This window comes from Haliaeetus leucocephalus, unplaced genomic scaffold (assembly GCF_000737465.1).
Source record: "Haliaeetus leucocephalus isolate CR32 unplaced genomic scaffold, Haliaeetus_leucocephalus-4.0 Scaffold517, whole genome shotgun sequence".
NCBI classification, from domain to species: Eukaryota; Metazoa; Chordata; class Aves; order Accipitriformes; family Accipitridae; genus Haliaeetus; species Haliaeetus leucocephalus.
In genome coordinates, this window is record NW_010972953.1 from 2,514,733 (window position 1) to 2,542,487 (window position 27,755).

General features: G+C 41.7%; 1 protein-coding gene across 3 annotated transcripts in view; it reads left to right on the forward strand.

Annotated features, from left to right (window-relative positions):
- The window catches only part of NFYC (nuclear transcription factor Y, gamma), a 36,376-nt gene that overhangs the window by 4,168 nt on the left and 4,453 nt on the right, over nucleotides 1-27,755 (forward strand). For 2 of the 3 annotated variants that reach the window (XM_010576001.1, XM_010576004.1), the window contains exons 1-7: nucleotides 3,796-3,847; nucleotides 13,873-13,985; nucleotides 17,708-17,779; nucleotides 19,321-19,434; nucleotides 21,846-21,941; nucleotides 25,975-26,148; nucleotides 26,480-26,638. In XM_010576001.1, the coding sequence (XP_010574303.1) occupies nucleotides 13,881-13,985; nucleotides 17,708-17,779; nucleotides 19,321-19,434; nucleotides 21,846-21,941; nucleotides 25,975-26,148; nucleotides 26,480-26,638 (720 nt within the window). In that variant the 5' untranslated portion in view covers nucleotides 3,796-3,847; nucleotides 13,873-13,880. Of the gene's footprint in view, nucleotides 1-3,795; nucleotides 3,848-13,872; nucleotides 13,986-17,707; nucleotides 17,780-19,320; nucleotides 19,435-21,845; nucleotides 21,942-25,974; nucleotides 26,149-26,479; nucleotides 26,639-27,755 lie in introns of those variants that run through there. The other variant, XM_010576002.1, reaches the window with a different exon arrangement.

A 27,755-nucleotide genomic window follows, 5' to 3' on the forward strand; every position in this document is an offset into this window, starting at 1 on the left:
GGGGCTGCCCAGCCGGCTGGGAGCTGCCCTGGGGGCACCGGTTGGAAACGAGGCTCTTGGGAAGGGGGGGGGACACGACATCGGAACCCCCATCACCCCCAAACCGCCAGCCAAACTCCTGACAAGTATAAGCAGCCCTTTGTTTTCCTTTTTATTTGTAAATAAGCACTGAAGGTCATCGGAGCCCCGCAGCCCAGCGGTGACAGGCGCAGGAACGGGGTGAGAGTGCGTCTTAGCTTAGAAGTTTTTCCAGCGTAAAGGGCTTTCTCGGCTCTCCCGGTGACACCCCGAACTCCGGCTGGGCTGGGCTCTTGCACGGCTCTCGCCGTCAGAGCCGTGCTGCAGCTAAAGTTGCTGGAGCTAGGCCTTCCTTCGCTAGCACGAGTGACCTTGAAATACCACGGCTCCGAGTTTCGAGAATGAAGGACAAAGTTTGTTTGCGGCACTTTGCGCTGGAAAAAAAAAAAAGAATCAAAGTGGGAAAATGAAGCTGCTCCCGGTGGCCGAGGTCATTGAGGACATGGATAATAGTTTGTAGATTAGAATTAAAGTTAGTTTTCAGCGAGGAGTCAAATCACATTGCAGACATTCCTTCTCCTCCGCTCCTACTGAGAGATGCTAAATGTTGCTGTTACCGTCCTTGCCTTCTCAGGGGTGAACTGGGTGACACGGCTCGAGTGTTCTCAGTCCTGCTCTTTTTTTTTCCTGATTGCTAATTGTTGGCCTTAAAAGTATACTGTTTTGAAAATTAGAGGTAATTACATTGTGCAACTTATTTATATAGGGATGTTAGAAAAGTGGGCCCTGGCACATCAGCCTGATCTGCACGTCGGCGTCAGCTGCTGACAAAGGACTGCGTCTTGGGGTTGAACTTCAACCTGAATGGTCTTTGAATTGTTACAGCCTTCAAGTATTATTTTGGGTATTTTAATTTAAATTAAGATGGGTGAATAGCATCACCTTGTCTCAGGCAAAGCTTATTCAACTTTCTGTGGCGTCTGGCATGTCATACTAGTTTCAATCCAAGAAGGGGGCAGAATGAGAAACGTCACCATAAGTCATCTATTAATAATGGTGGCTGCTCTGGCATGTTAGTGGAATAGCAGTAACTTCTGTAGCAGGCTGTTGGCCACAGTCGGGGGATTGACTGTGAGTGTGAAGGTCATTGTTAGCATCTTTAAGCAGGAATGAGACATTTTAAGTTTTTTGCCTTGAAATTAGGATGTATTCAGCTGCTACGTGCTTTTAAGGGGTGGCAGAATGCGAGGGAATCTGCAGCTACCATAAGATGAAATAAGAAATCCTGCAGAAGTCTTCGTTACACCCAGTGTTTATCATATTTCATTGCTTAAGCTTGCAAGAGGTTGTAGCTGTGTAAGGGATAGGTGCTGCTTGATCTTTCTAGGTCAAGAGCAGCAGGCAAAACCTAAAGCTTTTGGTAGCACTTTAAAGGGATTTATTCACAAATTACACCAGTTCCCAACTTTTTGTTGCAGCACCGTAAGGGAGAGGAAGGTCCTTGGATCCGACTTCATGCTGCTCAGTGAAGTTAGCTGTGTGTCCCCTCTGCCCCAAAGGTCCCCTGGGCTTTCCTAGTAGTTTTACCTGCTAGAAATGCAGGCTCAGAAAACAGGCTCGCCTTTTTGTTTGAGGGACTTTTCCATTCTTGTTTTTTGTACTAACTTAACTGGCAGTGCAAGAAGCAAAAGTGTAAAGGACAAGTTTATTGTGGGAAATTGCTGTCCCTGGGTTGAGCACCTTGGTGGCTGGGGGGAGGAGGAGGATGCCTGTGTGCCTTGCTTGCGGGGTGGTGGATGCCTGCAGCAGGTCACCTTTCAAGACAGTGTATTTGGGTTTGGTTGGGGTTTTTTTGGTTTGGTTTTTTAATCGGACTAGTATTTTGCATTTATATAATGTAGCGTGATATCTGTATTTTAACAGTGTTGGCACATGAAACGGTTTCTTAATTTCAGGGCTTAGCGATCTGCCCATGTTGTAAGTGAATTAAATTTATATGGTTGCTAACTTAAACTCTTTAATTATTATGTTTTGATAAAGATGACAGTTTACCTTATGTTTCAGAGAGTCAAAAAATGTAGCAGCTGTTACAAGGGGCACTGACAACAAGATCAAACTTCAGGATACCTGCCAAAGCTTCCCAGGAGTTACAGGAAGTTTTTTTTGGTTTGTTCTCAAAAACTTAAGATTTCCTATGTGCTGCGATCTCGTTGGGGGGATTTTCTTCCCTTCTCTGTTTATAACTTGCTCTGCTATTTGGTCACTTCCTGATAAATCAAAACAGGTCACTTTCGGTTGTCTCTCTTAATTCAGTGAAGGTGACCCAGAAGGGTATGGATTTGCATGTTTATTATACAGGATTTTTTGGGAAAAAAAAAAAAAAAAAAATAGAGAAAGGCCTGATTGAGCAGCACAGGTTGTACTTCATTTAAGTAAGATCTGCTGATCTCAGGAGGCAAAAAGCTCATGGTTGTTTCTATGACAGTAATTATTTTTAAGTTTTGCAAGATTCCATTTGATAATTTAAGTTATAAAAGTGAATAAAGAAAGTAATAAGAACATTGATTATTAGAATAATCCCTATAGAAAAATAACCCTGCAGGCCCTGAAAAGCAGTACATTTATTTGAGTTTTCTACACAGAATAACAAGGTTTGCAGAAGACGTGCCCAGTTACAGACTGGTATGGTCTTTCACTCTGCTTTAAAACCGCCACAAGTTCTCGCGAATAACTCATTTTGTCATTCACATGTTTCTAGGTTGTATCTGCTGCTGTCCTGCTGTGGTTTGAATTGTTCTTTCTGCCTTCCCCTCTTCCTTCTCTAGCAGCACGGTGGTGGTTGAGCCTAAAAATGCAGCAGAAGAGCAAAGAAACACTCAACACCTAAGGCTGCATTAAAATTAAAGCATAACTTTGCCCTAAATATGCTGCAGCATCTGTGTGTTAGCACAGGATCGTATGACGTCTGTCTGCTCCAGCTGCTGCCTGGGTCCTGGTGTAACCAGCAGGTTAATAGCGAGAACGCAATTTAGCATTTTTAGCCAGTTAAATTGTGTGGCTATTAGAAGGATCAGAAAACGTGAGGGCACTCATAGGACTTTTTATATATAAATTCTTAATTTAATGCAGAATTATTTATAAATAATTCAAAAATATCAACTAACATCAAAAAAAATAATCTCCGGGCTGAATGTCTGTTTAATCCATACTGTCTTAACGGGCATTTTGCTTGTGCTTGTATTCCAGAGCAGTAAACGTGTATGTTGCATGATCAGAACTTCTGCTGCCTAAAATACAAAATAAGAGAAGTGGGCAAACCAACCCAAATGCTGATCAGACTCCTCTTGCAATATCCCTCTTGCTTTTGTGAGCTGTTGAGGACAGCAGTTCAAGGTGGTCTCTGCGATGGGTGCCTGGTTGATAGATGCCAAGCAGATATCACCAAAGCTGAAAACTCTAATTGGATTTTGAAATATTTGAAGCACTTTCTGAATAAATTGAGCCTATCACTTGGTTAACGCTGCTGGTGCCAAAATAGTTCCTATGGTCCTGAAAATTTTTTTTTCAGGTTTCAACTGTGACTTATTAATATACCATATGCTGTGTTTATTGTATACATTCAGGGTATGTGACAAGTACTTTTGTTTTGTGAGTACTTGATGTCACTACAGTTGTGAAATTTCATTCCCATATGGCACAAGACTGGGTGAGATACCTCCCGCCTCTGAGAGCAAGGCACCGCCTGAATGTTTCTCACTAGATTTTTTTTTTTTTTATAAAAGTGCAAGCACACAACTATTCAAGACTGAGACCATGTAATTTTGTGAAGGTGAGTTTGCTCACTCTTTCTTGTTATCCTCATTAAGGCTACTACTGTTAAAGGGAAGTGAATAAAATGCATGTACAGCAGGACTGGGAAGTGTGTTGTGAGGTGTGTAGCTTGTAATTTCTTTTAAATTTATAAAGCTGCAATACATAGCATCAATTTTATGCTAAGCTGGTCGAGATTAAAGTTTATAAGGTGAGGTACACGATACGCCGTATTGTTTTGGTGTGTGCCAACTGTTTTATCCTGTGAAGTAGACTTGACTAACTTGAACACACTTTACTTAAAAGAGCTTTTCCATTTCTGCTGGGTGTTTAATTTAGGAGCTGGAGAGGCAGCACAATTCATCTTAGACACTTGTTGTTATTTGTCTGGGAATTTTCTTCCTCTACTTCTTACTCTGTGTGCTTGCCTGCCAAAATTGCACTGCAAAGAGCCACTATTTAATAATGTTTAACTGTTGAAACACCAAATATCAAGTGTGACCCTTGTGCTCCTTCATTCAAAGAAGGAAGGAAAGTAAAATAACCAGTACAAACAGCAGTTCAGATTATTTTGTTTGCTTTACCTTTTTAGAAAAAACTAGTCCTGTGCTATTTTTTGTGGTGTTCTAATATTTGCAGCCTCATTTTTGACTTGGTGCTGCACTGTGGGAAGGTCACTTCTCGATTCTGCAGCATGGTTTCTGGTGCTATGCTGTGCTTCTGGTGGGTTCCTGATACCAGCCTTTAGTGTATTTGTGTGCACTCCCAAAACCCTGCCCAGCGTTAAATATAGTCTGTGTGTATCTTCAGTCTTTTCTGTGCACAAATTAATGTGGGCTGCTGCTGTATGGAGGACTTTTAGCAGTGCTGTTAGGTACTTAGTGCATTGCGAATAGAAACTCGATGCTTCTGTAAAAGCAGGCACTATTCCTGATTTTTTTATTATTTTTTTTTTCCCCTGAAGGAGTAAAGCCAACTGACAATCGCCTGCTCGAGACTGCAGCGTACCATTGTCTTGCACTAGCAATTGCCTCTAACTGCTAGGTCACGCTGTCTTCTGTATTAAGGTATAAAACTCAACATGGTTTCTCTGGGCACTTGCGTGTGCATTCAGTAAAACGCCTTTGCCTTGCATTGTCTGTGCTGTAGGATATTCTCTTCCCCTGAAGCAGCTTTGGAGACTCGGTTCTCGTTCCTGCTGAGCGTGTAGCACATGCCTTCCTGCGAGGCCGTTCCCAGCTCGGTGCCCAGTGAAAGGTACTGGCTTGCTTGCAGTTTGATGCAGCTCTCTGCAAGACCAGGGCTGTAACTTCATGAAAAACTCAGCATCAGGAAGGTTTTCTGGCCAATTTCTGCTTTGCATGAATGAAGTTGGGGTGGTTACTCTGGCCCTGCCACCTCCCCTCCAGAGGAGCCGGGATCAGCTCTTCTGCTTGCGCTCTCTCCCCGTTGAGTGGGTAGTGGAGAGGCAGCTCTTGCCCCAGTGTGCCGAAACCCAGCTGCCAAGTGTCTGGGGATGGGAGAAGGGAGGAGCAGAATTCCTGCTGTAGGTACTGGGGTGGAGAGGGGGAGAGTAGGAGGCATGCCTGTGTGTGATCCAGCAAAACATCGACTGCAATGCTCTTAGCAGCAGATCAGCAATGGGAGTGGTGCAAAGCAGATTTGGCCCTGCTAGCTGCTGAAGCCAAACTTTGCTGGTTTAACGAGCTGTCTGTGTTATTGGAAGCAGTAATCCAGATCCCTCTCTCTGACTTTGTAACTGATTTGGGCTTAAATCACATGCTGTGCCTCGCGTGAATGAAAACAGAAGTAATGCGCTAGAGGTATTAGGGAGCTAATGTTCAAACAGTGCATTGAAGAGAGAATAATCTACTGCTAAATATTCATAGAAAAAAGGGCTAGAAGGCACCTGGAGAGGTCATCTTGTTTATTATTTTCTGCCCTAAGGCAAGATCAGCTCAAACACCATTTTGCAACCTTCTCTTAAAAACCTTTAGCAATAAGTACTCTAGCCTCCGCAGGTAATTTAGTGCAGCATTTAACTAGCCTGACTTACATTCAGTTTTAATTTTATCGAACAAGAGAAATCTGCAAATACGTACCTTATCCAACAGCCTAGAATGATTCTCCCAGCAGCTGAAATCAACCACTTACGGTGCCAGCTATATGCTTAGAGGGTTGTGTGTATGTAATACCACAAGAGGGGATGGATAAAACTGAGAAATTGCAGAAGTTTCTTATAATAGTACATTGCAAGGAAGTGCTTGTGTTTTGAATTATGTTGGTTTTACTGAAAGCCTCTTGAAATTGTTTTGAAAAAGTTGAAAGGTTACGTTTTCATCAAGAGCAGAACTTTAGACTTCCCTAAGTTTGTGATCATCACCTTTTTCTGTTGCCTGAAAGGCTGTGTTAGATTTTTATAGCACTGTTTTCTGGAAATGGAAGAGAGTTCCCATATATTTTGGATAAATAAATCTAGTGTTAAAGTCTAAGATTTCTGATTTTGGCCTATGGTTTAGCTATGACTTTATTCATAATTTGTGGCCTGTACATCATGATATATGTTTTTATGCTTTAATAAGAACAGCATCATTGCTGCTGTGATGTGCTGAAATAACTGTGCTGTATATGTAATGCTATGGATTATATAGTCAATTGTGTTTCATCTTTAAAGTGTTCCTGCTTCCTTTCTATTATGATGTGGAGGATTGGGCTTTGTTAAAAGCTGATCTTGTGTCCAAAAAACCATTGTATAAATCTCTCTAAATGTGGTGTTCCCCCTCCTCCCCCTGGCGCTTGTTCGGGTATGGTTTTATAGGAAAGCCTTTTCTGTGCAGTCTTGTTGACATACCAAAACTGGAAATGAGTCTCAACTGGATGCGTACATTGAAGCGGCTCCTTTAGGAAGGCGTTTGGCACATGTAGTGATGGCAGCACATGCCAACCTGGCTCTCTCCAAGCCCCATTCCCAGGGCGCGTGTTCACTGGTTTTTCTCATAGAATTGTTCAGAACATCAAGAGCCAAAAGCACGTGTGTCATAACCCCAGATCCTTGCATGCTACAGCTTGTGTCTTTCCTTTCGCTTTGGCAGGGTCAGGCACAAATCTTAGTGGTTCTTCTGCCTGCCATAGTGCTTTGTGCCATGCTGTGGCAACATCTTATTTTTTTAGACCTCTCTAGCAAGATTTCAGACTTGGCTTGTTCAGCTCTTGCCACTGGTGGCAGCTACCAATCCTTCATCAGGTCAGAAATGTGCCATGGAGACAGGGTTTGTGTACAGTTTTGATGGGACTTGTAATTGCAGTGCCTCGTTTCATGCCTAGGAAACCTTCTGTAGAGGATGATACACTAGTCGTGTGCCCATCTAAGATTGTGTTCCCGGTAGCCGTGTGGAGACCTTCTTCACATGCTCTCTGTTGTTGCTGTGTCAGAAGTCAGGTGAGTTCCCTTGGCGAGTCTGAATAGCTCTTACTGCTTTCCCAATCAAATCTAGAGCTGCAATGAGCAGGAGGTGCAGAAAACGGATACGACACAAAGTCCATGGCACTGGTTTGGAAGAAATACCTGTCCTCTTGCAGTGCCAATGCAACTGCCAACCTGAGTCAAGTTTCTGAATTGCATTACTGGTTTTAAAATTTTGCATAATTGAGCGGACAAGACCTGAATATTGAGGTACGAGAAGAAACCATCGATGTCAAACACAGTGAAGAACTGTTTTTACACCACCACTGCCACCCCCCCAAAGCAAGTAAAAGTAATTCTTGGCTGTGGTTCTGGCACCTTTGTGTTTCCAGCCATGCTATGCACTTGTGCTCCTTGGCCTCCGTCTAGTGAACATGTAGTTTGGAACTGTAATGGAAATAACTTTGATCTTATTTCATGAAAGGAGGCTCACCTGAAATTACCAATGTTGACTTGAGTAGATCTTGAAGCAGAGAAAATGTACAGTGAATTGAGGCATGATGTCTCTGTGGAAGCAGTTTTAGACCATTAACATGACTTCTCAAGGGTTTGTTTTAAAATAAGATAGCATAGGGCATAATGTCATGGAAAACAAGTGCTGTTGATCTGCAGCAGATGCAAGCTTTCAGTATGCCTTCAACCATTGCTGCCGAGACCAAAGATTGCTGTCGTAGTCCACTTCAAACTCTGTGTATATTCTGCATTTCATATTCCGATACTGCAAATTGCTCTAATTGAAGTAATGAGAGCAGCATCTCGCAAAGGGTGCTGGTATGTGGCTTTCTCTCGTACACCGAAGACTCCTCCTTTGCTCACATTTAAAGAAATGTGTTACTAAATTCATATAAAACCGTTTTTATTCTTCTTGTGAAACTAGTTCTTGGTTGCTAGATTGTTCCTTCTGATTCTGGCAGGATCAGGTGTCTGGCGCTTATTGCTACACAGAGCTCATTCTTTAGATATGCAAGTGTGGCTCTGCACATTTTACTTTTAAATCAAGGGACAGGCTCCCAAAACAGAACGCTACAGTTTTGAGAGTTAGTGCATCAGACTGGAAGTATCACAGAATGCTGGGATTAGTGTGTATTCTAAATGCTCACTTTTCAGCTCTCTGGATCTATTTTTAATTCTTCAGACTTCCAGGGTTTTTGCTAGGTGCTGTGGTGTTGGTTTTTATTCTTTGCTGGTAAAGATGGTATATTTTAAAAAAAAAAAGGAACTGCATTGTTTGTTTTCTCCTTTTCTGTAACACTACTTCCTAATAATTAACTCGTGAGTTTTGTGGGATAGTGGATGTTGTAAAACCAACAGCATCTTAAGAAGAGTTGTGGGGGGGTTGGTTTCGGGGACTGGGGGCCTTCTAAACGCTGTCAGTGTGGAGGTGGTAAATCTGTATTTGTATAGCGGTAGAGTCTGGTGGGGGGATTTGTTTCTGCAGTGGCAGTTTTCAGAAATATTTGTGCGTTATCCTTACTTGTAGCTATAATCTAAGGATGTTGAGGCAAAACATTTGCCTGAGCTTCTGTCTAATTTCTTTTTAGCCTCCATCTTCAGATTTAGCCATCTTTTTAAGAAGCTTGGATGGAATATGCTTCTTCTGCCATGTAGTACAACGCTGTGTAAAATGGGCTCTTTCTCATAACGCAAGTCATGGGAATGTGACTGTGCTATATGGAAAGAACCTGACATTTCTGACACCACCGGGGTCTGTGGTACTTGATGATGTTGCTGAGTTATTGCCTCCTTCATCGAGAGCCTCGAGGCTTTTCAGTACTTCCCTCTGGCATTCGCTGTTTGCATATCCCTTCAGATATTTGGATAAATTTCATTTAGATCTGCTCTCCACCCAGCTGATTTTGTTTGGTTGACTTCTCAGTCAAGGCCAGCTTGGGAGTAACTTAAAAGTAGGCACGTCAGAAGCTGTGACATGACCCTTGCTGGCTGGGGAGGTTGTCCTCCAGTTCCCATTCCCAAGCTCACTTGGCGAGCAGCACCGGCGATGCCTGGGAACGTCCTGTGGCTGGCAGCTGCTGCTCTGCTGGGTCTGGTGGGCTGTTCCCGGCCGTTGGTTTTCCAGCTGAAGAGCTCTGGGTACCTGCTCCGGGTGGAACTGCAGGATCAGAGATCTTGTTTTTATTTGTGGTTATACTGTAGCTCGCGTTTTCAATAGCAGGTTCTTGCTCAAGCGTGCAGATTGTAGGCATCCAAGGTGAGACAGCTTCATTTGACTGCTTCCCCCTTCCCACGGCATTAAAGAGAGCACAAACTAGCATCTATTTTAAAAACAACAACAACAACAACAACAACAAAAAGAACCACAGACACTAGAGGTGTCTTCATGCTTGCTTTGTGCTCCTCTGAAGTGAAGCTCTTGAGTGTTTGTCAGCTGCCACAGGATTTTGTAAATCTAATGTTTGTAAAAGGTGTTGTGCTCCAGTGAGCAGAAAAGCTCTAATTGCCAAGTGTTGATGTTGTAGTTCTTGAGATGTGCTTGCTAACCTGCTCTGTAATCACCTCCAGGCATTTTGTGCATAGGCCTCAGCTTTTTGGCCTTCAGTTTCTTTTTCCCTTAGTCTGGAAATAAAATGTTTGCCTTCATGGAGCATATTCCAGGCTGTGTGGACTGGGTTGGCTGTTGTAAAGCAGGTATACCCCAGTCTCCCCTGTTCTTAGACCCTTATTTCTTGTTCTGTGTGGTTGGGGGGGGGGGGGGGTGTTCGTTTGCTTGCTTCTATCTAATTCAGTAATGCGTTCATGTTGTTAAGTTAGTGTCTTTTGTGTGTGCATGAACCTCTTCATCTAGATTCTTCTGCAAGAGCATCTCTGCATAGCCTGGTTTTTAGGTTGCAAGCTCCTGGGACTCAGGCGGGTAGTTTAGCTAATCCAAGGTTGGAGCAGTGCTCCTGTCTACTTTGATGCAGCGTCGGGCACACCAGTGAGGTGATGGTGTTTGTTAAGTAAGTGTTGTGCAGAGCAGAAGTGTGTCAAGCTTGCAGGGTACTTGCCCAGCTTCTGTATGGAGACACAGCGTTGCTGGAATCGGCAAGTTCTCTCTGGCGGTGGTTACGCTTTGTGGCAACCAGGTGACATGGGAGATGGACTTTAACTTCTATTACACAGCAATGAGATGGTGTCAGAGTAGCCGGTTTACTCTTGAAACTTCTGAGAGACCATACCTGCGTTATGTGAGCATAATGCGGGGAGCGTGGGGATCCTCAGAGCACCTCTCCCCTTCTGCACGAGGTTGTGGAGGAAGTCTTTAGAGGAGGAAGGATGAGGTATAATGAAGCTCTAAAATTTCCCTGCAAACTGCATATCAAAAAAGACAAAACGGGTTTAGGCACTGATACTGTGAAATCAGAGGAACTGCCTCCCTTTTAGCTTTGGTGGGCTTATCTTCTGTTGTATGCTTTGGTATTTTTTTTTTGTTGGCGATAATCCTGATATGAGGCATTCTTAAAAGAAGAGAACACAGCTTTCCCTTGGGTGAAGGAACTTACCTAATTGCACAGGAATGGTCTCATTAGTAAAATCTGTCTCACAGAGCCAACGCTGTAGGTTTGCATGACATTTTTTCTCTTTTCCTCCCAGTCCTCCCCTAATGCTTGCTTATGTATCTCTATTTTAATGGGAAGAAATTACTGTAGTAATGTTCGGAGCAGTTTTAACCTGCTTAGGCTTTTATTTTGGAGTTTATAGTGATTTCATTCTGTAAGTTTTTCAGAAAATCAGCCTATTGGTGATTCTTGTTTCTACTCTTACTCAATTTCTTACCAATTATCCTAAACAGTCACTTAAAGTAGCAATTGTCCTTTGGGTTGAGCATCAGGCTGTTCATCTTGCATTCTGAAATCAGTCCTGTGTTTACCTTGAAGATAGGAATATATTTTTTTTATTCATCAACAGGACTTTTTAAATTATAGATGGGTGGGGTAAACCATTTCTAGCTCTTCCTGAAATCTGGATGCAGAGGCATATATTTAATGCAAGAAATTTGCTTTTGTATGCAGTAGGGGGTAAAGTGGTGGTGATGGAATTTTCTTCCTCTTCACTCCATTAGCTTTTTTCTTTTTTTTTTTTTTTTAACCTGTTGTTTCTTAGCATTATGTAGAGCATTATATTCCAGCACAGCATTTAAGTGGGTTGAATGCAAGTAATTGGTAATTTTAAATAAAGCCTTGAAAAGTGATTTGGCTTGTCTTGAAGATGAATTGCATCTCTGGTTGCAGAAAAGACCCCGTCTAGTGTTAGTGTTGAAATATTGTCAGTGCAGAGCAGATTTCGAGGACTAGCGTTTATTTATGTGCCTAAACAATTTTTTGTCTATGTTTGACAATACGGATCAAGGGGGGGGGGGGGGGGAGAATCAAATGCCAATTTAACACTCATTAGAATATTTATATCTCTGTATTTTCTTATAAATACTTGAAATACCTTAGTTTGTAGGCGGATAGTATTATAATGCAAATAGTTGTGAAGAGTCATCAAGTAACTTGTCAGTCACTTATTTCCATAGGTTCCTTACCTGGAGTTCTTCCTGTCTCAAACTCTTGCTTTGAGACTGGAAATACGATCTTCTGACCTCCTCTTTATCATCCCCTGTCAAAATCCCCTTCGGCTCTTCCCACGCCTCCTGTGTCCCCTTCTCAGGTTGATGAAAGAAAAATACAACTGTTCAGAGTCTGCCTTGGAAAGTGTAGGCTGCAGGAGGTAACGAACTAATTGTCTGACATTCATCTCTTTGATCTGTTAATAAGATTTTATGGATCGTCATTGCTTTGGAATAGTTGATTTTGCAAGTACTGGCAATCGGCCGCTGCCTCCCATCGGTATTTTGGTGTGTTGTACGTTGTTACTGCGCTTCCCTTCGGCTTGCGGAAGGACTGAAATAAACCTCTACATGGCGGATCAAAAGCAAACGGGGATTGTGCCTGTCTGCGGCTGCGTGGTGCTTAGTTGCTGGCTGGGGTTAAACCACGACAGTGTCAAAGCTAAATCTGCTCTCGTGTCTTTTTCCATTACATGGCAACGCACAAATATCTGTGTGTATCTTGAGGTCTTTCCCTATAGAAAATGTAGCACCCTTTCTCTCGCGCTGTAAGTTGAGAGGCACAGACGTATTGTTTGTACATGGTGTGTGCATGTCATTCATGGAAACTTCAAAGCTGCTCTGGGTGACCCCGAGAGCGTTTTAACGTCAGTAATTTTCTGGCTTCCTCTGCTTTGCTCGCTTGAGAAGTGAGCGGTGACTCTGCTGGCATTCAGCAAGATGCTTTTTGTGCATGGCAAGCACCGAGTCCCGTCCTGTCGGTTGTGTCTCGGCAGGTCCTCTGTGTGTGTGTGCGCTTTTGGCACGTCTCCCCCGTCCTTCCAGGCTGCGATCCCTGTCGGGAATCCTGCCGGAGCCACGCGCTCCTGTCGCGCAGAGCAAGCCAGCGAGGCTGGTCTTGGTGTTCCAAGGGATTCTCAAGTTGCGCGTCTGACTTCGTTTTAATATTAACTAGAGCTGTCTTAAGAGCTCCTTGTCAAAGAAGCAGAACTTGATCTAGGAGTTTATGGGGGGGAAAGAATTGTGTCAGCTGGAACTTGAAGTGTGCCTGGACAGTGCCACGTGGGCTGGCACCATCTCGGTCACCCGAGGATGAGGTTGATCGATGCTGCGTGTCCTGACCTCTTCATCATCTTCGCTGCAGCACAGAGTGGTTATAGGGGAAAGTCTGAACCCAGTTATCGTCCCTTTATTTTCTCCTTATGAGTTCCTGGTGACTACTGATACATACTGTAAATAAAGCCATTTGCAAAGATACAAGTCTTAATGAATGCAGAGGCAATGTCCAGTGTAAATTTAGTAACAGCCAGACCTGCTTAACATCCTGCAGTCACAGAATGCTAAATGACAGGCATGGGGCTTTTTAAAAATTTTCAGTTAAAAGATTTAAATTTTAAATCTTACTTTGTGCTTTTGACATTCTGCATTAAACAGGCTGTTAATTTCTCCTGTTGATTATACCCAAGGAGAAGAGGTATTTTAAAAATAGTGTAAAGCCACAAAACCTGACACCTTTCAAATAGGCACAGCAGCAACTGTTTCATTACACTCTTTAGAAATAATACCGGGCTGACATTGACATCCTGGTTTCAACTTGAGGGGGGTTTACTGCCATATCCTGCACTGTTGTTGGCTGTAACAAGCAAGAGAAAAGAAGATTTTATAATAGGTGCGCACTAGAGCGTGAGCTGTGACCAGGCACCAGTTTTGTTTTGTAACTCCTTGTGTAAAGGCAGAGCTCTAATAGGGGAATAAGGAGACTATTTTGGCTTTCAATTTATTTTTTTTTAATGTTCTTTTTCAATCTTTGTAAAAATAAATAAAATTTAAAAAAACAATTCCAGAGGCTGTGAGTTTCTCTACATTGTTGCTGTGAGACCTGGACTGGCGTATCTTATTTTGACAGTTTTCCAGAGCGATTAGCCAGGCTGGTCCCTTCCTGTATTCCTGGGATGTGGAGGGAATCTCTGGGAGCCTTTGACTCCTGCCTCCCCCCCTTCCCATTGCTAACGCTTGTTTTTGTTTCTTCCAGCTACCAGAATGTCCACAGATGGTGGCTTCGGCACAGCTAGCAATAGCGATGCGCAGCAAAGCCTGCAGTCCTTCTGGCCACGAGTCATGGAGGAGATACGCAATCTCACAGTGGTGAGTGTCCTCATCGGTCGTGCGGTTTCTGAAGAACTGACAGTGAAAAGTGCCTGGTGATGTCTGGTAGCAAGATAAACCTCAGCTTGAACATACTCCTGCTGCTTATGGGATCCAGTAGCGTTGGCTATTTACACACTACAAGGTGGCCTTAAGAGCTGATAAATAATCATTCGGCCAGGCTTTGGACTGCTGGCTACAACTGCCAAAACTTGAGATATAAATTGGATGCAGCTGATTCATAGCATAATGAGATGTAGTAGTCATACCTTCAGCTGTTTCTGGACTAAACAAGAAGACAAAGTTGATTCAGAGGTTCTTTTAACAGGCTAAATGATGACTGTGGCTGCTTTCTAGAGAATTGCAGGGAATTATCTTCTGTTTGGGGGGTAAAGGGAAATGATTTAAAAATAGCTACAGGTGTAAGTGTAGCTGCCATATGCTGTTTTAGCTGACAGAAGATTGAGGGATTTGAGAATATACCTCACATTATACTACATGGGCTGTGTAACTACAGTTCAAGTTCCGTAATATGAAATGCGTGACCAGCATGTGAGGGAACCCTTATCCACACCAAAGGACAGGTCACATCAGCACACTCTGGGAGATGTTACTGTTCAAAATACGACTTAGGCTTTTCCCCCCTTGATAAATTCAAACACCTGGCTATTGACAGACAGTTACGATTTTGTGAATGAATTTTTGGGTTTAGACTTTTGTATAGAACTATTATGCCCTCTTCCAGAACCATCTCCTTTGACAAGTCTGAAATTTTGAAAATCACTTGAATGCCAAGTGCATCGTTATCACATGCTTTATTAATTTAAAGACATTTGATTAAAAAAAAATCCTGTATAGGCTGAGAATAAGAATTGGACTAAGTAGCTTCTATTTTTTTCAATCCCCAAAAGAGATGTGCCTGAGAACAAGGGCATATAACAAAAATGACTTTTCAAGAGAGATTGATAGATTACTGTGATACAGTGGTCCTGAAAGCACACTCCTGTGCTTTTAATGTAACTGAAAACAAAAGAACTCCAGTCGAAGACAGGCTGTTCAAAGTGAAAACCCCAATCCACTGGTCTGAAGATAAGGTTCTTTTTTCAGCCTGTGTGCAGATAGTTGATTAAAGAAACAGATGTAGAAATTTGTATGCATAACCAGAATTAATTACTTTCCTCTTTCAGCGCAGTGAATTCTTGTGTTCAAGAGCTGTAGTTTGTCTTCATCTCCACATGAAAGGGGTTTATTATGCAGCTTATCAAGTATGGGCAGCTTAATTTTTAACCGTTGTACGAATCTATTTATTGCATTGCAAGCTAGTAAGTCATTGAAAATTTAACTGAGGACAGTGAAGGGGAGTTGGAAAGGGAAAGGGATAACTGCAAAACATTCCTATGCAGTTGTCCCCTGCGTAATCAAATCCTGAAATTTATAGAGCATCTTATTGAAAGTGCTCCCACGGATGTGGACGTAAATAAACTTAAAGCTCATCTGCATGTACTGCATAGCAGAGGTCAGAACAGCTGTTTGGTGGAAAGCCTGCTTTAGCTGCCTGCTTTTCAGGGCTTTCTCTGCCTGGTTTTGTGCGTTTGCCGTGTGCTACTAGTAGCTAAAATTCAGGGATAAAAAAAACAAGGGAGCTGCTTTAGAAGAACAAACCAGAGCTCCCTGTTGTCTGCCTGATACAACAGAAAGGACTGTAGCCTAGTCTTGGAGAAATAGGGAACAGGACTAGGCTGAAACTAGCATTTCAGCTCCACAATGAGTTAGAAGAGGCCTGTGAAAACATTGAGACCTAATTTGGAAAAAAGAAAAGATGAAGAATTGGTGTCTCAAGTTTGTTCTGCTGGGTGGTAGCCAGTAGTGGTCATGCTTCCCTTCACCATGGTACTTGCGTATTAATTTTGATTTATGTGACGTTTGCCTGTCTGCCTTAAAGGAATAAAGGAGCTTTAATTTTTTCTAGTTTCTCCCACTGTCTCTCTTCTCTAAAGATTTGAATAGCGTTGTACCTATGCATGTCTACTTGCAGTCCTGCTGTTCATAGAAGTTAATACACTTAAGACCATTAAGAGTTTCACAAATTAGAAATTGTCTTCATCTTTCTTTGAGGCTTGCTTAAAGCTTGCAAGGCTCTTTAAAAAGGAAAGAGCTTTAAAAAAATAAAAATAAAAAAATAATAACAATAAAAAACCTTTGGGATATTTTTCCATGCCTTAGCAATCCCTTAACTTGTTTATGTGGCGGTTACTGGTTGAAAATGCCACCCTGAGTGCATTGTGTGGTCACGCACAGGTCCCACCCCTGGCTGCCCTCTTCTCTCATTGCCAAAAATCCTTCCAAAGTACCACGTTCACCAGCAGAAAGCAAAAGCCCTTGGCACTCCTCGCAAGGACACCTCCACCCCCCAAATTAGTTCGGATTTGCAGCATATTACTAGGAGCACCAGGAACACCCCATTCACAGTCCTCTCCAGAATGAGGGCACAGAATGCTTTTTTAGAATATCCGCATATAAAAGAATGTATATAAATATACATAATTTTTTAATATATAAATTAAATAGAATGCCCCCTGCTGGAGTGCTGGCTGGACCATGCACAACCTCCATATTTTGCTTCAATAGAAAACAGCATCTTCAGCATTTTTTTCCCTCTTTTGTTTCACTAACATGTCTTGCAGTGCTTTCTTCCCTAGAGAAATGAGTTCCCTTTTATTTTCTATGACATTTTTGTTAAGAAGGGAAGACTTTTTTAGAAGCACTTTGTGGGTAGGGATTCTGCATTCCTGATGCAATGGTACGTAGCCTCAGCCTTTCTCCCTTTTTTAAGAGGCTCCTGGTAGCAACACACTGTGGATTTATTTTTTTTTATTATTTTCTTCTTTATTCCTCTTTATATCTTCAGAGAAGGAAGAGCACTGTTTGTAGCGAAGCTCAGCAGTTTCCCTAACCCTAAGAGCTCTCCACGGAGAGGATCTCTCCAAGGGACACGTTAGTGCCTCCTCTCATGCAGATATTAGCTTAGTGGTGTCTCTGCTGCTGCTGCTCACGTTGGGTACGCGCTAAGAGCTGAGCAGAGCAGGATGAGTCAGTACAATGACAGCCCTTGCTCTCTGTCTCCTGAACCATCATTACACCATTTTGAGTCAGCGGTTCTCTTTGCTGAAAAATAGCGAGAAATCCATCTCAAAACAGGAGTAGAAGAGATTTGAACAAGATTCTTGCAAGGTTTTTAACACCAAAATTGGTATTGGGCAACGGGGAAGTACAAATAAAGCAAAGAGGATTTCATCCTGTGGCCCCACATAGCTCTTGTTTGCCTTCATTTTCTCTTGTGACTTTTTGTGAATTCCAATGGTTTCTGAGTCCCGAGACACCTAATTGAATTAGTTGCTTCAAATATAAATAGATGCGGAAATGTGTAACATTAGAAACATTCTGTTCTGCAGAATGACTTCAACTTTGAGGTGAAATAGTAGATACAAGTGTCTGGCAGAAGATTTAAGTAGAATTGTATCGGTATAAAATACAGAAAAGCAGATAAGAATTCTCAGGCCTGAGGAGAAGCTGCCATACCTCAAAGAAAATAAGTTATTTTTATAAATCTAAATTTTAGCCAGTTTAATTCTAGACAATACAGGCTTGTTTTAACATTTATCTTACCTTTATTTTCAGTTAAGTATCAGTAAAGAGTCTCTCAAATGTGAATCTCTCTGCAGAAAGACTTCAGAGTTCAAGAACTCCCTCTGGCTCGTATTAAGAAGATAATGAAACTAGATGAAGATGTGAAGGTACACTCATGGGTTTTTCTCTTAAGTATTTATGATCCTTTTGGTGGATATTGTAGCTATAATTCCTTGTAATTCATTACTTCTTATTATCATTATTTAATATTGTTATTTTTAAAGCACATTTTAACAGTTGCCTTGAATGCGATATTAGCTGGCCTTCTATAATTAAATTGAGCTGGGAAAGCAAAATCATTTGGGATCTTTGCTGAAGACTTTTGCAGTTTTCCTTTCTTCTGGTAAATACCAGTCTACTGTATAACTCTGGGTATTTCCTGTTTTTTCTAGTGCTTAACTGTCTTCTCTCATGTTTCCTCCTTGTTTCTTTCAACTCTTCCTTTCACAAAGCTATAGACTGTTTAGTATGAGGAGTGACATCACTTAAATGTGTGCTACACTGTTTCAAGTTTTATGGAAAAAATTAAGTAATAATTTAGGTAAATAACATGGGTTTGATACTGGTATTTGAGCTGAACCCTTGATGTGTGACTGATGACGATAACACACGAATTGACTGATGACAACTTACTGACATAAAAGGAAGGAGAAAGGAATCACCTGCAGGGTTTGACTCTTGTGCTGCTCCAGTCCTCCCTGTTTTTTAAGTTGGAAAACTGTCAGACACTTAACTGCTAAGAGAAAAAAGAATGGTTTGCACTTTCTTCTTTTTTTTTCTCAATGTGACACCATCCTTCTGTTAGGACAACCTTTAACATTTAAATGACATCCTGAAAAAGGTGTGTGTTGTCTTGCTATACAAGGGGGCTATTCATTCAGCCTGGAAAGGGAATGAACCTAGGCTTCTGAGGTCCCAGTTCAGTGTCTGAAGCGAATGAGTGCCAGATTTTTGAGGATGAAGGCGAGGATGAGTTTTTAGGGCAGGGTGGCGGGGGAAGTCTCTGGCCTGCCTGGAACATTATTTAACAAGAAGGCTGTACTGGGGAGTAAGCATTAATGCCAAGCCAGCTAATAATGAAACTGCTTAATTTGAGTAAAACTTGAGCTAGATGCTTTTTAAGGGAAAGGAATTTGGTGGGGCAGAGTCTTTACTCAGGCCTCCAAGCCTCCTTTGCAATTTCAGCATTCATTTCAAATTATATAAATGTTATAACTATAAAGTAAGGGCCAGGTTTTAAAATGAGCCCTCAACCTGTCCTCTTCAGTTTCCAAATCATTTATGCACATGCCAAGGTACTGCCAGGAGAAGCTGCTCTCGGTGAATGTGCCCCTGATGCCTTTTAGTGGCCTACCGTAATCCAGCACAATATGGAGTTGACATCCAACTAGTCATAGAGGAAACAGACTTTCAAGACAAATCTGAGATGCCAGAAACTCTTAACACTGCGTTTAACTCTAGGCTGGTAGCTCTCTGGACTTTGGTCAGAGCCAGAGACATTCTGATGTGGAAATTCCCCAGATTTCACTGTTAAACAGTGCAACCATTCGACTAACATAAATATATGATACAGATACTCTGACTACCACTTTACAGCATTACAGTACTAATGGTAAACCTCTAAAAAAATTTGTAAATTTAATTGCAGATGATTAGTGCAGAAGCTCCCGTGTTGTTCGCCAAGGCAGCTCAGATATTCATAACGGAATTGACTTTGCGAGCATGGATACACACAGAAGATAACAAGCGGAGGACTCTGCAGGTGAGAGAGCTGCTGCTGCCTAGCCTTCAACTGCTTCATAAACCTGTTTCCAACTCTTTGTTTCCATAACATGAGGCATGTTTTGTAGACAGTAAATTTAGTACCTGTGTTTATCACTACAAACCTGTGCACAAAGCACAGTGCCTAGTGTAACTGTGCAACTGAAATGCTTTTTTCTTAATTTGCTTTAAAAAAAAAAAAAAACCAACAACAACAAGAACCAACAAAAACACCAAAGCTGCAGCTGTCAGCTAATTGTGACCTGCTCTAACGACTTGGGATAGCTGTAGCTGTTGACCTCCCAGCTGATTTGTTTTTCAGTAGTAGTTCTAAGGTAAGCTTGTAAATGTTAGTTTGTATTGATAAATGTGTAGAGATGAAAACAAAAGTACCCTGCTCCCTCCTCTAGAACAGATCACTGATTCGTCTGGATTGAAAGGCCCTCAATGATGATAATTTTTCAGTGGTTCAAGAGTAAACTGTAACTCTTTAGGGTCTTCTTAGGGCATGGGGAAGTGGGGAAAGGCATTCACTTTTAGTCTTACACATTGACCAGAACTACTTGAAACTATAATAACCATCAGTTCAGGCCCTCAGATCAGAGGTTGAGAGACTGTGATATTTAGGGCCCTGTCAGCTCTCCTGTACCCTGGCACAAAGATTGCTGTAGTGGCAGGGAGGCATGTCTGATTTCGGTCCAAAGCTGTCCTATTGAATAGACATTCAGCCACTCAATCTCCACTAAATTGGGCTAACGCTACTTGCTTAACCCAGGTTTTAATGCAGTTACTGTGGCAAGGATGTATTTGATATACATTCCACGAACAAGATGTTTCATAAGTACAAGTGCTGACTCAGGCATGTCCTGTTAACAGTTTTCAAGCTTGGATGGATCCGTTTATTTCAGATTCATACTTAAATCCTGATCCTAATGTATAAGACCTTGAACTGACTCAGGTTTTAATTCTGACTGCCTTGCCTTCCACAGCAGCTGCTATCCTGGAACAGCTGCTCTCCGCATGGGCAGTGCAGCTGGAGAAATGCAGTCTCTGCTTAGCAAGTATTTGGGAAGAAAATTTCAAGTGGAGAGGTCTGAGTTATGGAAGTCTATTCCTGAGGAAATTGGACTGAACCCAATCCTCAGCATGGAGAATGAAATATGAGATACATCTGTTCAGTAAAAGTTTTCTTCCTGGTGAAGATACTTCTATAATATATGCTGCCCGCAGAACAAAAGAAATGTCTCTTATGCTTTCTAGTGATCGTTGTTTGGCAATTAAATGCCAAGACAGTATAAGGTTTAGAAATGTCAACTAGCCTGAAATGAGAGGATTGATAGTCTTTAAAATTTTACCTACTCGTTAGGCAGCATAGGTATCTTTGTCTCAAATCTTGTTCATATATATGCTTTACAAATTTATCTTCAGCTAATGAGAATGAGACTTTTAATAGCTTCTTGAATTAGCCTTGCTTTTTAAGATGGCTTGCAAGAATTTTAAAATGACAGAGTACTTTTTTTTTTTTTTTTTTTTTTTAAAGAAATGCAGCTTTTTTATCTTGGGGGTTGTTTCATATCTTAAGCAAATACATTTATGTGATGACTTACTGCTGGGTAACTCTTTTTTTCAGGTCTTTAATGCTTTGACCTAATGCTATTCTTTGGGTTTCTTTTTCAGGCAAGGTATAAAAGTAAAGTTATAAGCCGTTTTGAGAAGATACTTACCTTGCCAGTTTTCGCAGAAGCTCGTTGGCTCTTGCACATCCTTTTTCTGATACATGTTTGGCCAGTTTGCTGAGAATATGTTTTAATCTTCATGCTTTCTTTTAACCATTTTGCCCTTCCACATGCTGAAGCTTGTTCTCTCAGCATCTCTTGGGATTCCCCTCGCCTGAATAAGATCCTGTGATACTTTATTTTTTCTTTTTTTTTTTTTTTTTAATCCTATCCCCACCTCACAGATTCTGCATATATTACTACTAATACATGGAGCAGTCATCCTGGTCTTTCTGCAAAGCTTCTTTTCAGATATCTTTGGGATTTTAAAATTATTTTTTTAGAAGAATTCCCCTTTTTTTAATGTGCTAAAAGGCTTATGGTGGTTGTCATGAGTCCTCTGTAGTGAATTACAGCAGTACCATTGTGGAGAGCCTGATTAGGCCTGGTGGGTGAGTAGGTAACTGTAAAAGCCTGAGTTTGATAAGCACCTTCTTATTGCACATCTTGGAGTCCTGACTCAGCATGAGACAATATTGTTGGTGCTGAAACAGAAGTTCTCGCCACCTGGCTTGACCACTTGGGATCTGGAGAAGACATTCTCACTTGACTCAGTTAAAAAGCTCTAACTTTATTTATCCAGTGACAAAACAGACTTCTAAAGCTGAAGAAAGGCTTTCTCTTTTTGTTGTTACAGAGGAATGACATTGCCATGGCAATTACAAAGTTTGATCAATTTGACTTTCTTATCGATATTGTTCCAAGAGATGAGCTGAAGCCTCCAAAGCGGCAGGTGAGACATAAAAGTGATTCCCTTATTGTCTGTCCTTTCCTTGGTGTGATTTCAGTCTCTAATTAAAAGACAGTTGATAAAGCAATACAGAATCAGATTTACACATGAGGTTTGTGCCTCTGTTTTACATGTTTATTTACAGTACTTTTCAGGTCCCTAAATTTTTTTTTTTTTTAATGGGAATAGAGCTTGAGTGGAGATTTACAGAAGTCTGACTTGGGGATTTACTTAAGTGATAAAAACTACTAAATAGCTCTACTATCAAATGTTGCCAATGTTAAAAATTTAACTTTAAAAAGTGTGCTGAGTTTGCATCCTTTGACTTGTAAAGGGAGAAACAGGCTTCTTTGCTTGGAAGTACCACCTCCTGCACCCTTTGGGGCAGTCATTGCTACTGTAAACATCCTTGACTGGAAGCTGTAAGGTGTTAGAAGGAGCTTTCAGTCGGATGTTTACAGCAGCAGGCTGCTGCGGTCATCTGAGCACAAGGTCTTCGAAACTTAACAGGCTTGTGTTTTACAAAGCACTTGTTTCCCTCCATGTTTGAGATGGTGCTGAAAATGCAATGAGGTGAGGCTGAAGCTCAATCTTGCTGCTTCAAATCCACAAAGAAACAGATCCAGCTCCAGGTAGATTAATTTATCTCCTTCACTTAAAAGCTTGGTGTTTTGCTGCTAGAAGTTCACCAGCCCAGTAATTGCTCATCTCTCTTTGTTACAAGTTCCTGGTAGATAAATGGCTGAGTCATCAGTACAGCTCTTCTAGGGAACAGCTCTGTTCAGAGAGTGCTGCACCATGTTCAGCAGCGCCTAGAATCGTTGCCCAGAACTCAACTGGAGCAATTTCTTCTGAACAGTAAATTCAAAAAAATGTTATAGTAATTTACAACAATTCCTTCAGCTGGTTTTCTGATACTTTGGAAGGTCTGCAGTGTGTTAGCCTTTGAAGAAATCCGAGCTGGTCCTTAAAGCAGCTTCTCTAGTGAGTGCTGCTGGAGAGGCTGGCATACTGTAAAACATCTTTCTGGCAAGTGTTTTACTTGGAATGTTTTCTTTGACATGTTTTTTTGTATTCCAATATAAACCCTGGAGAACATGCAAAAAGATACCTGCTCTGAGTGTAGAGACCAGCAGTTCCATTGTGGACCTGGATTTTGGAGGTTGCTATTTTACTTTTGGTCTTGAAGTCCTTGTGGTGCTACTGAAGTGATGGCCAAAGGGAGGAAATGCACGCTTCATCCTTTGTGATGATGTCGTGAGGTGAGTTTAACCTCACGTTCTGATTTCAAGAAGCAGTGTGACTTTCTAGTAAATGAGGAAAATACCTTTCTGTGTCACAATATGTGCAGGAGAGTCCATCCTGCTGCTGCAGTCAGCTATGGTTAAAATTAGCAGCATCCCAAGGCTTTATTACAGGTGTGCTGGGAACTCCATTCTGTACACATGGTGAGCTTCACATGTGGGAGTGTGGCACAGCTCCTTCCATTCCTTCACTGAATTCCCTGCTTTATCCCTGCAGCAGTGCAGCAGAGATGATTTATCCAAAGATCATTAGCTCAGTATTAAATGAAAAGACAAAGCAGCAGCCTGCACAGCTGCTCTCGATGCTTTGCTTGACTAGGGGGGAAGAAAACCCACATTTCAGTTTGTTCAGCTTGATAAGCTGAAATGAGTTGGCTGCAGCCTGAAGTAACACAAGTTAATTCTGGCATTGCAAATTCAGTTCTTTTTCTTTTAGGTGCCTCATTCAGTTATTCTACTTTGTAGTGCTATTTTTAGAAATACTCATGTTTGGGAGGGAGAACATTGCCCATATCTCTTCCTTGCTGGAGCCTTTTGATTCACATCATAATGTTCTGATTACAGAACATTCAAGTTCTATAATCAAATGAATGCCTGAAGGATTTTAATAGTGTGTTACACGCATATAGGTTGCTAGGTTAATGCGTCTTGATGATAGATCACACCAGAGCTGTGTCTTTTGGGTTGCACAGCATCAGCAGTGAAACCCTGTAGATTTTTTTGGTTTGAAATAGGCTTTAGAGATCTGTCTCTCACTGCTACATCCCCTGCCTGTGAACACTGCTGAATCACTAGAAATACTTCTTATGGCAAGATAAGTTTAATGGAGAAATAGCTGCCTGATAAGAACGTAGGTTAGGACTTTGCAGTGGAAAATACTCCTTTGATTCAACAGTGTTGAAAAGTGGCTGCCTGTAGGCTGACAGCCTGCACTTTTTGGCTGGGGGTATAGTCTGTATTTTATCTCTACCACGGAAAAGACTGTTTGACAAGTTAGTGTTGGTTACGTGGAAGAGCTGGGAAGGAAACCATGACTGCTGTGTTGCTCTGGTAACTAAAGCTATGGCTTGAAAATAAAAGATGGCAAATGATGTGATATAACCTAGTTCAAGCAGATTTGGATTTAAAGCCATTTTTGCCTGTAGCAAATGCAACTTAACCTGGAATAGATATTTACAGAAGTACTCAGTTGCCTTAATTGTTTCAGGATTAAGCTAGGAATTGAGGATTGGAGCGCTCTAGAAATAACATAGCTAAGGACTGGGCTTCACAGAACAGCCACAGCTCTTCTATGCATGCAGTTTTATGGTTAGCGTGAGACATGCCCTGTTGAATATATATTTTAAATTTATATTAATCCCTTCCCCAAAGGATTTGATGAAGCAAGTAGCAATAATCAGTGAACTACCATATGTAGGAAGTATTGTAAGTGTTTGATTGCAGTGGTTTGCAGTACCATGCAATAGTGCTGTTGTTTACTCTAAAAGCCAGGCTTAGAAGTTGCTTCTTGATTACAGCCAACTGTGAACAGCTTAATCTTTGGGGGCTAACTTTCTGGTAGGCTACTGAGAAACCTCCCAGTAGTGGGTCTTTTCTTTAGTTGCTGTCCCTCTGAGAGACTAGCATCTAAGCAAATGGGCTCTTTTACTCAAGCCTGATGCCCATCTAGACAACATACATTGTTCTTGTTTAATGTGAATTTTTCTTTTCCTGTCCAGCTGGATATACTGAAGGTAATCCATGAGCAAGCTTCATTTAATGCAGGGGAGTCAAGCAGACTTGTGTAAGTGGGAATCCACCATGTTGTAGCACGTGTAAACATCCTACACTCTCAGCTGTGAACTCGAGGTGGCTGGGAGAGGATTGTTTACGCCTTCTGCCATGGAGTGAACGTCTGGCGAGCTGCATCTTCCGTAAGGTGCAAGATCCAACTGCTCCTCTGGGGAGCTTAAGAATTTTGATTCTTGAGTGTTAACAGCTTGCCACTTAACATAATCTCTGAAAATCTACTTCTTTGCCTAAAATATCGTTAATCATAAGGGGCTTTTCTCTCCTAAAGACATGCTTAGATAAAACAAAACAGCAGTATTACAGGCTGTGCTTCTGACAGTGAGCTAGAGCAGAGCCTTTTTCTTCACACTGTTGAGGTATTCCTGCTACCAGCAGAATCAGGATGTTAAGCCACAGTACAAGATGAAATTGTTATCATTCTGGAGAAGCTGGATTTAAATAAATAAATAAAGGCACAACAGTATACTTCAAGTCTGTGACTTTTATTCCCAGGGGGTTAACATCGGAGCTAGATTAAGATTTGTGTTGGGCACATAGGCTAAGAGGAAGGTTTTGTTGACAGATGAGGCTTTGTAAGTCTTCCTGGTGCGTTTGCAATTCATCCTATGTTAAGATAACAGGCGATGATGGAATTTACTAATGAGGAGTTGTGTGGATTTCAACTATGGTAATTTTACTCATTTGCTTCTCATAATGAAACTGGTGACTACATTATTATACATAGGGTATTGGAAATGGTTTTGATTTCCATATAGCTGAATAAATGAGGAAACCTGGTTTGATTTATCATTTCAGATTTACTTAGTTAAACTGTTACAAACAAGGTATTAAAGATACTTTCCCATAGAGCATGCTTACGGGGGGAACGTTTCAGCTCGGGGCAGGTTGTTGGAAGTTGATCTGTTCCCTCCCCGTTTACCTGTCTTTTACCTGTGCTGCAGGAAGAGGTGCGTCAGGCTGTGACCCCAGCTGAGCCTGTACAGTATTACTTCACCCTTGCTCAGCAGCCTGCTGCAGTGCAGGTTCAGGGACAACAGCAAGGACAGCAGACCACCACGTCTACAACTACTATCCAGCCAGGACAGATCATCATCGCCCAGCCTCAGCAAGGGCAGGTGAGCGATGAGCAGCATTCAGGGGCTTTGCAGTTCAGTGGGGCCAGTTGAAACCCTCAACTCCCCCATGTGTAATGTATTGCAGTATCCTGTCCTCACTGCTCAGAACAGTCAATAACAATAACAGAAATGTGTTTTCTGGTCAAGATGAGGTGTTCAGATACCTTGGTAATGAGGGTCAGCTAGGTTCTGGGTTTCCTTTGTCGTGATTTAAGCATCAACAAGTAACAGTGGGTCTAGGAAGCAGTCTGTCTATTACAATCTTTGTATCTTGTGGCTGTGTGACCGGTGTTCAGTCCTTGCTTGGTCCTTATCCCTGTTCTGCATGCAGAGCACCCCCGTGACGATGCAGGTTGGAGAAGGCCAGCAAGTACAGATAGTGCAGGCCCAGCCTCAAGGGCAGACCCAGCAGGCTCAGAGTGGAACTGGACAGACCATGCAAGTCATGCAGCAGATCATCACCAATACAGGAGAAATCCAGCAAATACCGGTAAGACTTTACCAGTAGAAATGTTTAACAGTCTTGTGAGCAAACTGTCTGCTGGTGTTCTGGCATGAGACTGTATTATGTATGCTTTTTTAACTGTAAGAGGAAGATTGGATTGAGTGGTGTGTTTCCTGCACTTAGAGAGGAAAACTAACCAGATGTGACATGAAGGAGGAAATAAATCTAACCCATATAGTGTAGACTCATTGCCCACCCCCAACACTTTCCTCTGATTGAAGTAGTTACGATTAGGAAGCAATAAATAAAATATTTCCTGGATAAACCCTAGTTCTTTACTACAGCATGGTTTCAATAAAGCATAATTAACTTCTTTTGCCTTTACTTGGTTCTGCCTCTGTGATCTGAAGTCATGACCTGGCAGACTGAGTGGGAAAGGTGCCATCTGTGAGTTATTAATAAACTTTTATGTTACAAGAAATATTTCTACAAAATACTTTGAGCTGGTTAGAGGAATGGCTTTGCAGAACCAGAAGTTATCTCCTCACTTTCACATCAATATAGACCTGCTGTGGCCTCAAGAATGGGATTTTGAGTACCCAGCATCAGCAGTAATATTCTGGCACGTGTCCTAGGTAAATATGTGGGTCAAAAAAAGTCACCTCTTTCCCCCTTCTCTGTAACTTCTAATTATAACAAAGCTGGGTCTTTTGGTTCCCATCTGGAAAATTTCACACCTCTTAAAGAACAAAAAAAAAAATCTGTCCAGTTGTGTGTACTTAACCAGCAATCCAAAGGTCAGACCAAGTGACCAAGGCAAGCATTTCACTTTGTCTTTGATTTCTGTTATTAAGAAGTGTACCCACAGCTGTGGCAAAACTGATCTTTCACACAAGTTTTGCTTTTCGAGATTTGCTAAGCTTCCCTCTGTACGTCTGGCAAATGCTTGTGCTTTGACATAGTGTCTTGAAAAAGGTTTAGATTGTGGGTGTTGCCAGATTTTTCCAATTCACTTCCAAATTCTTTTCGTCTCTTAAGTCTTCAGCTGATTCCTACTGCTTGGCTTAAGGTGTTGGTCAGAAAAGAAGTGAATTGCTTGCCAAACAGTGTTTTACTACAAGCAACCTTTTTTCTTCTCTGCATTCCCCACCACCTTTCTTTT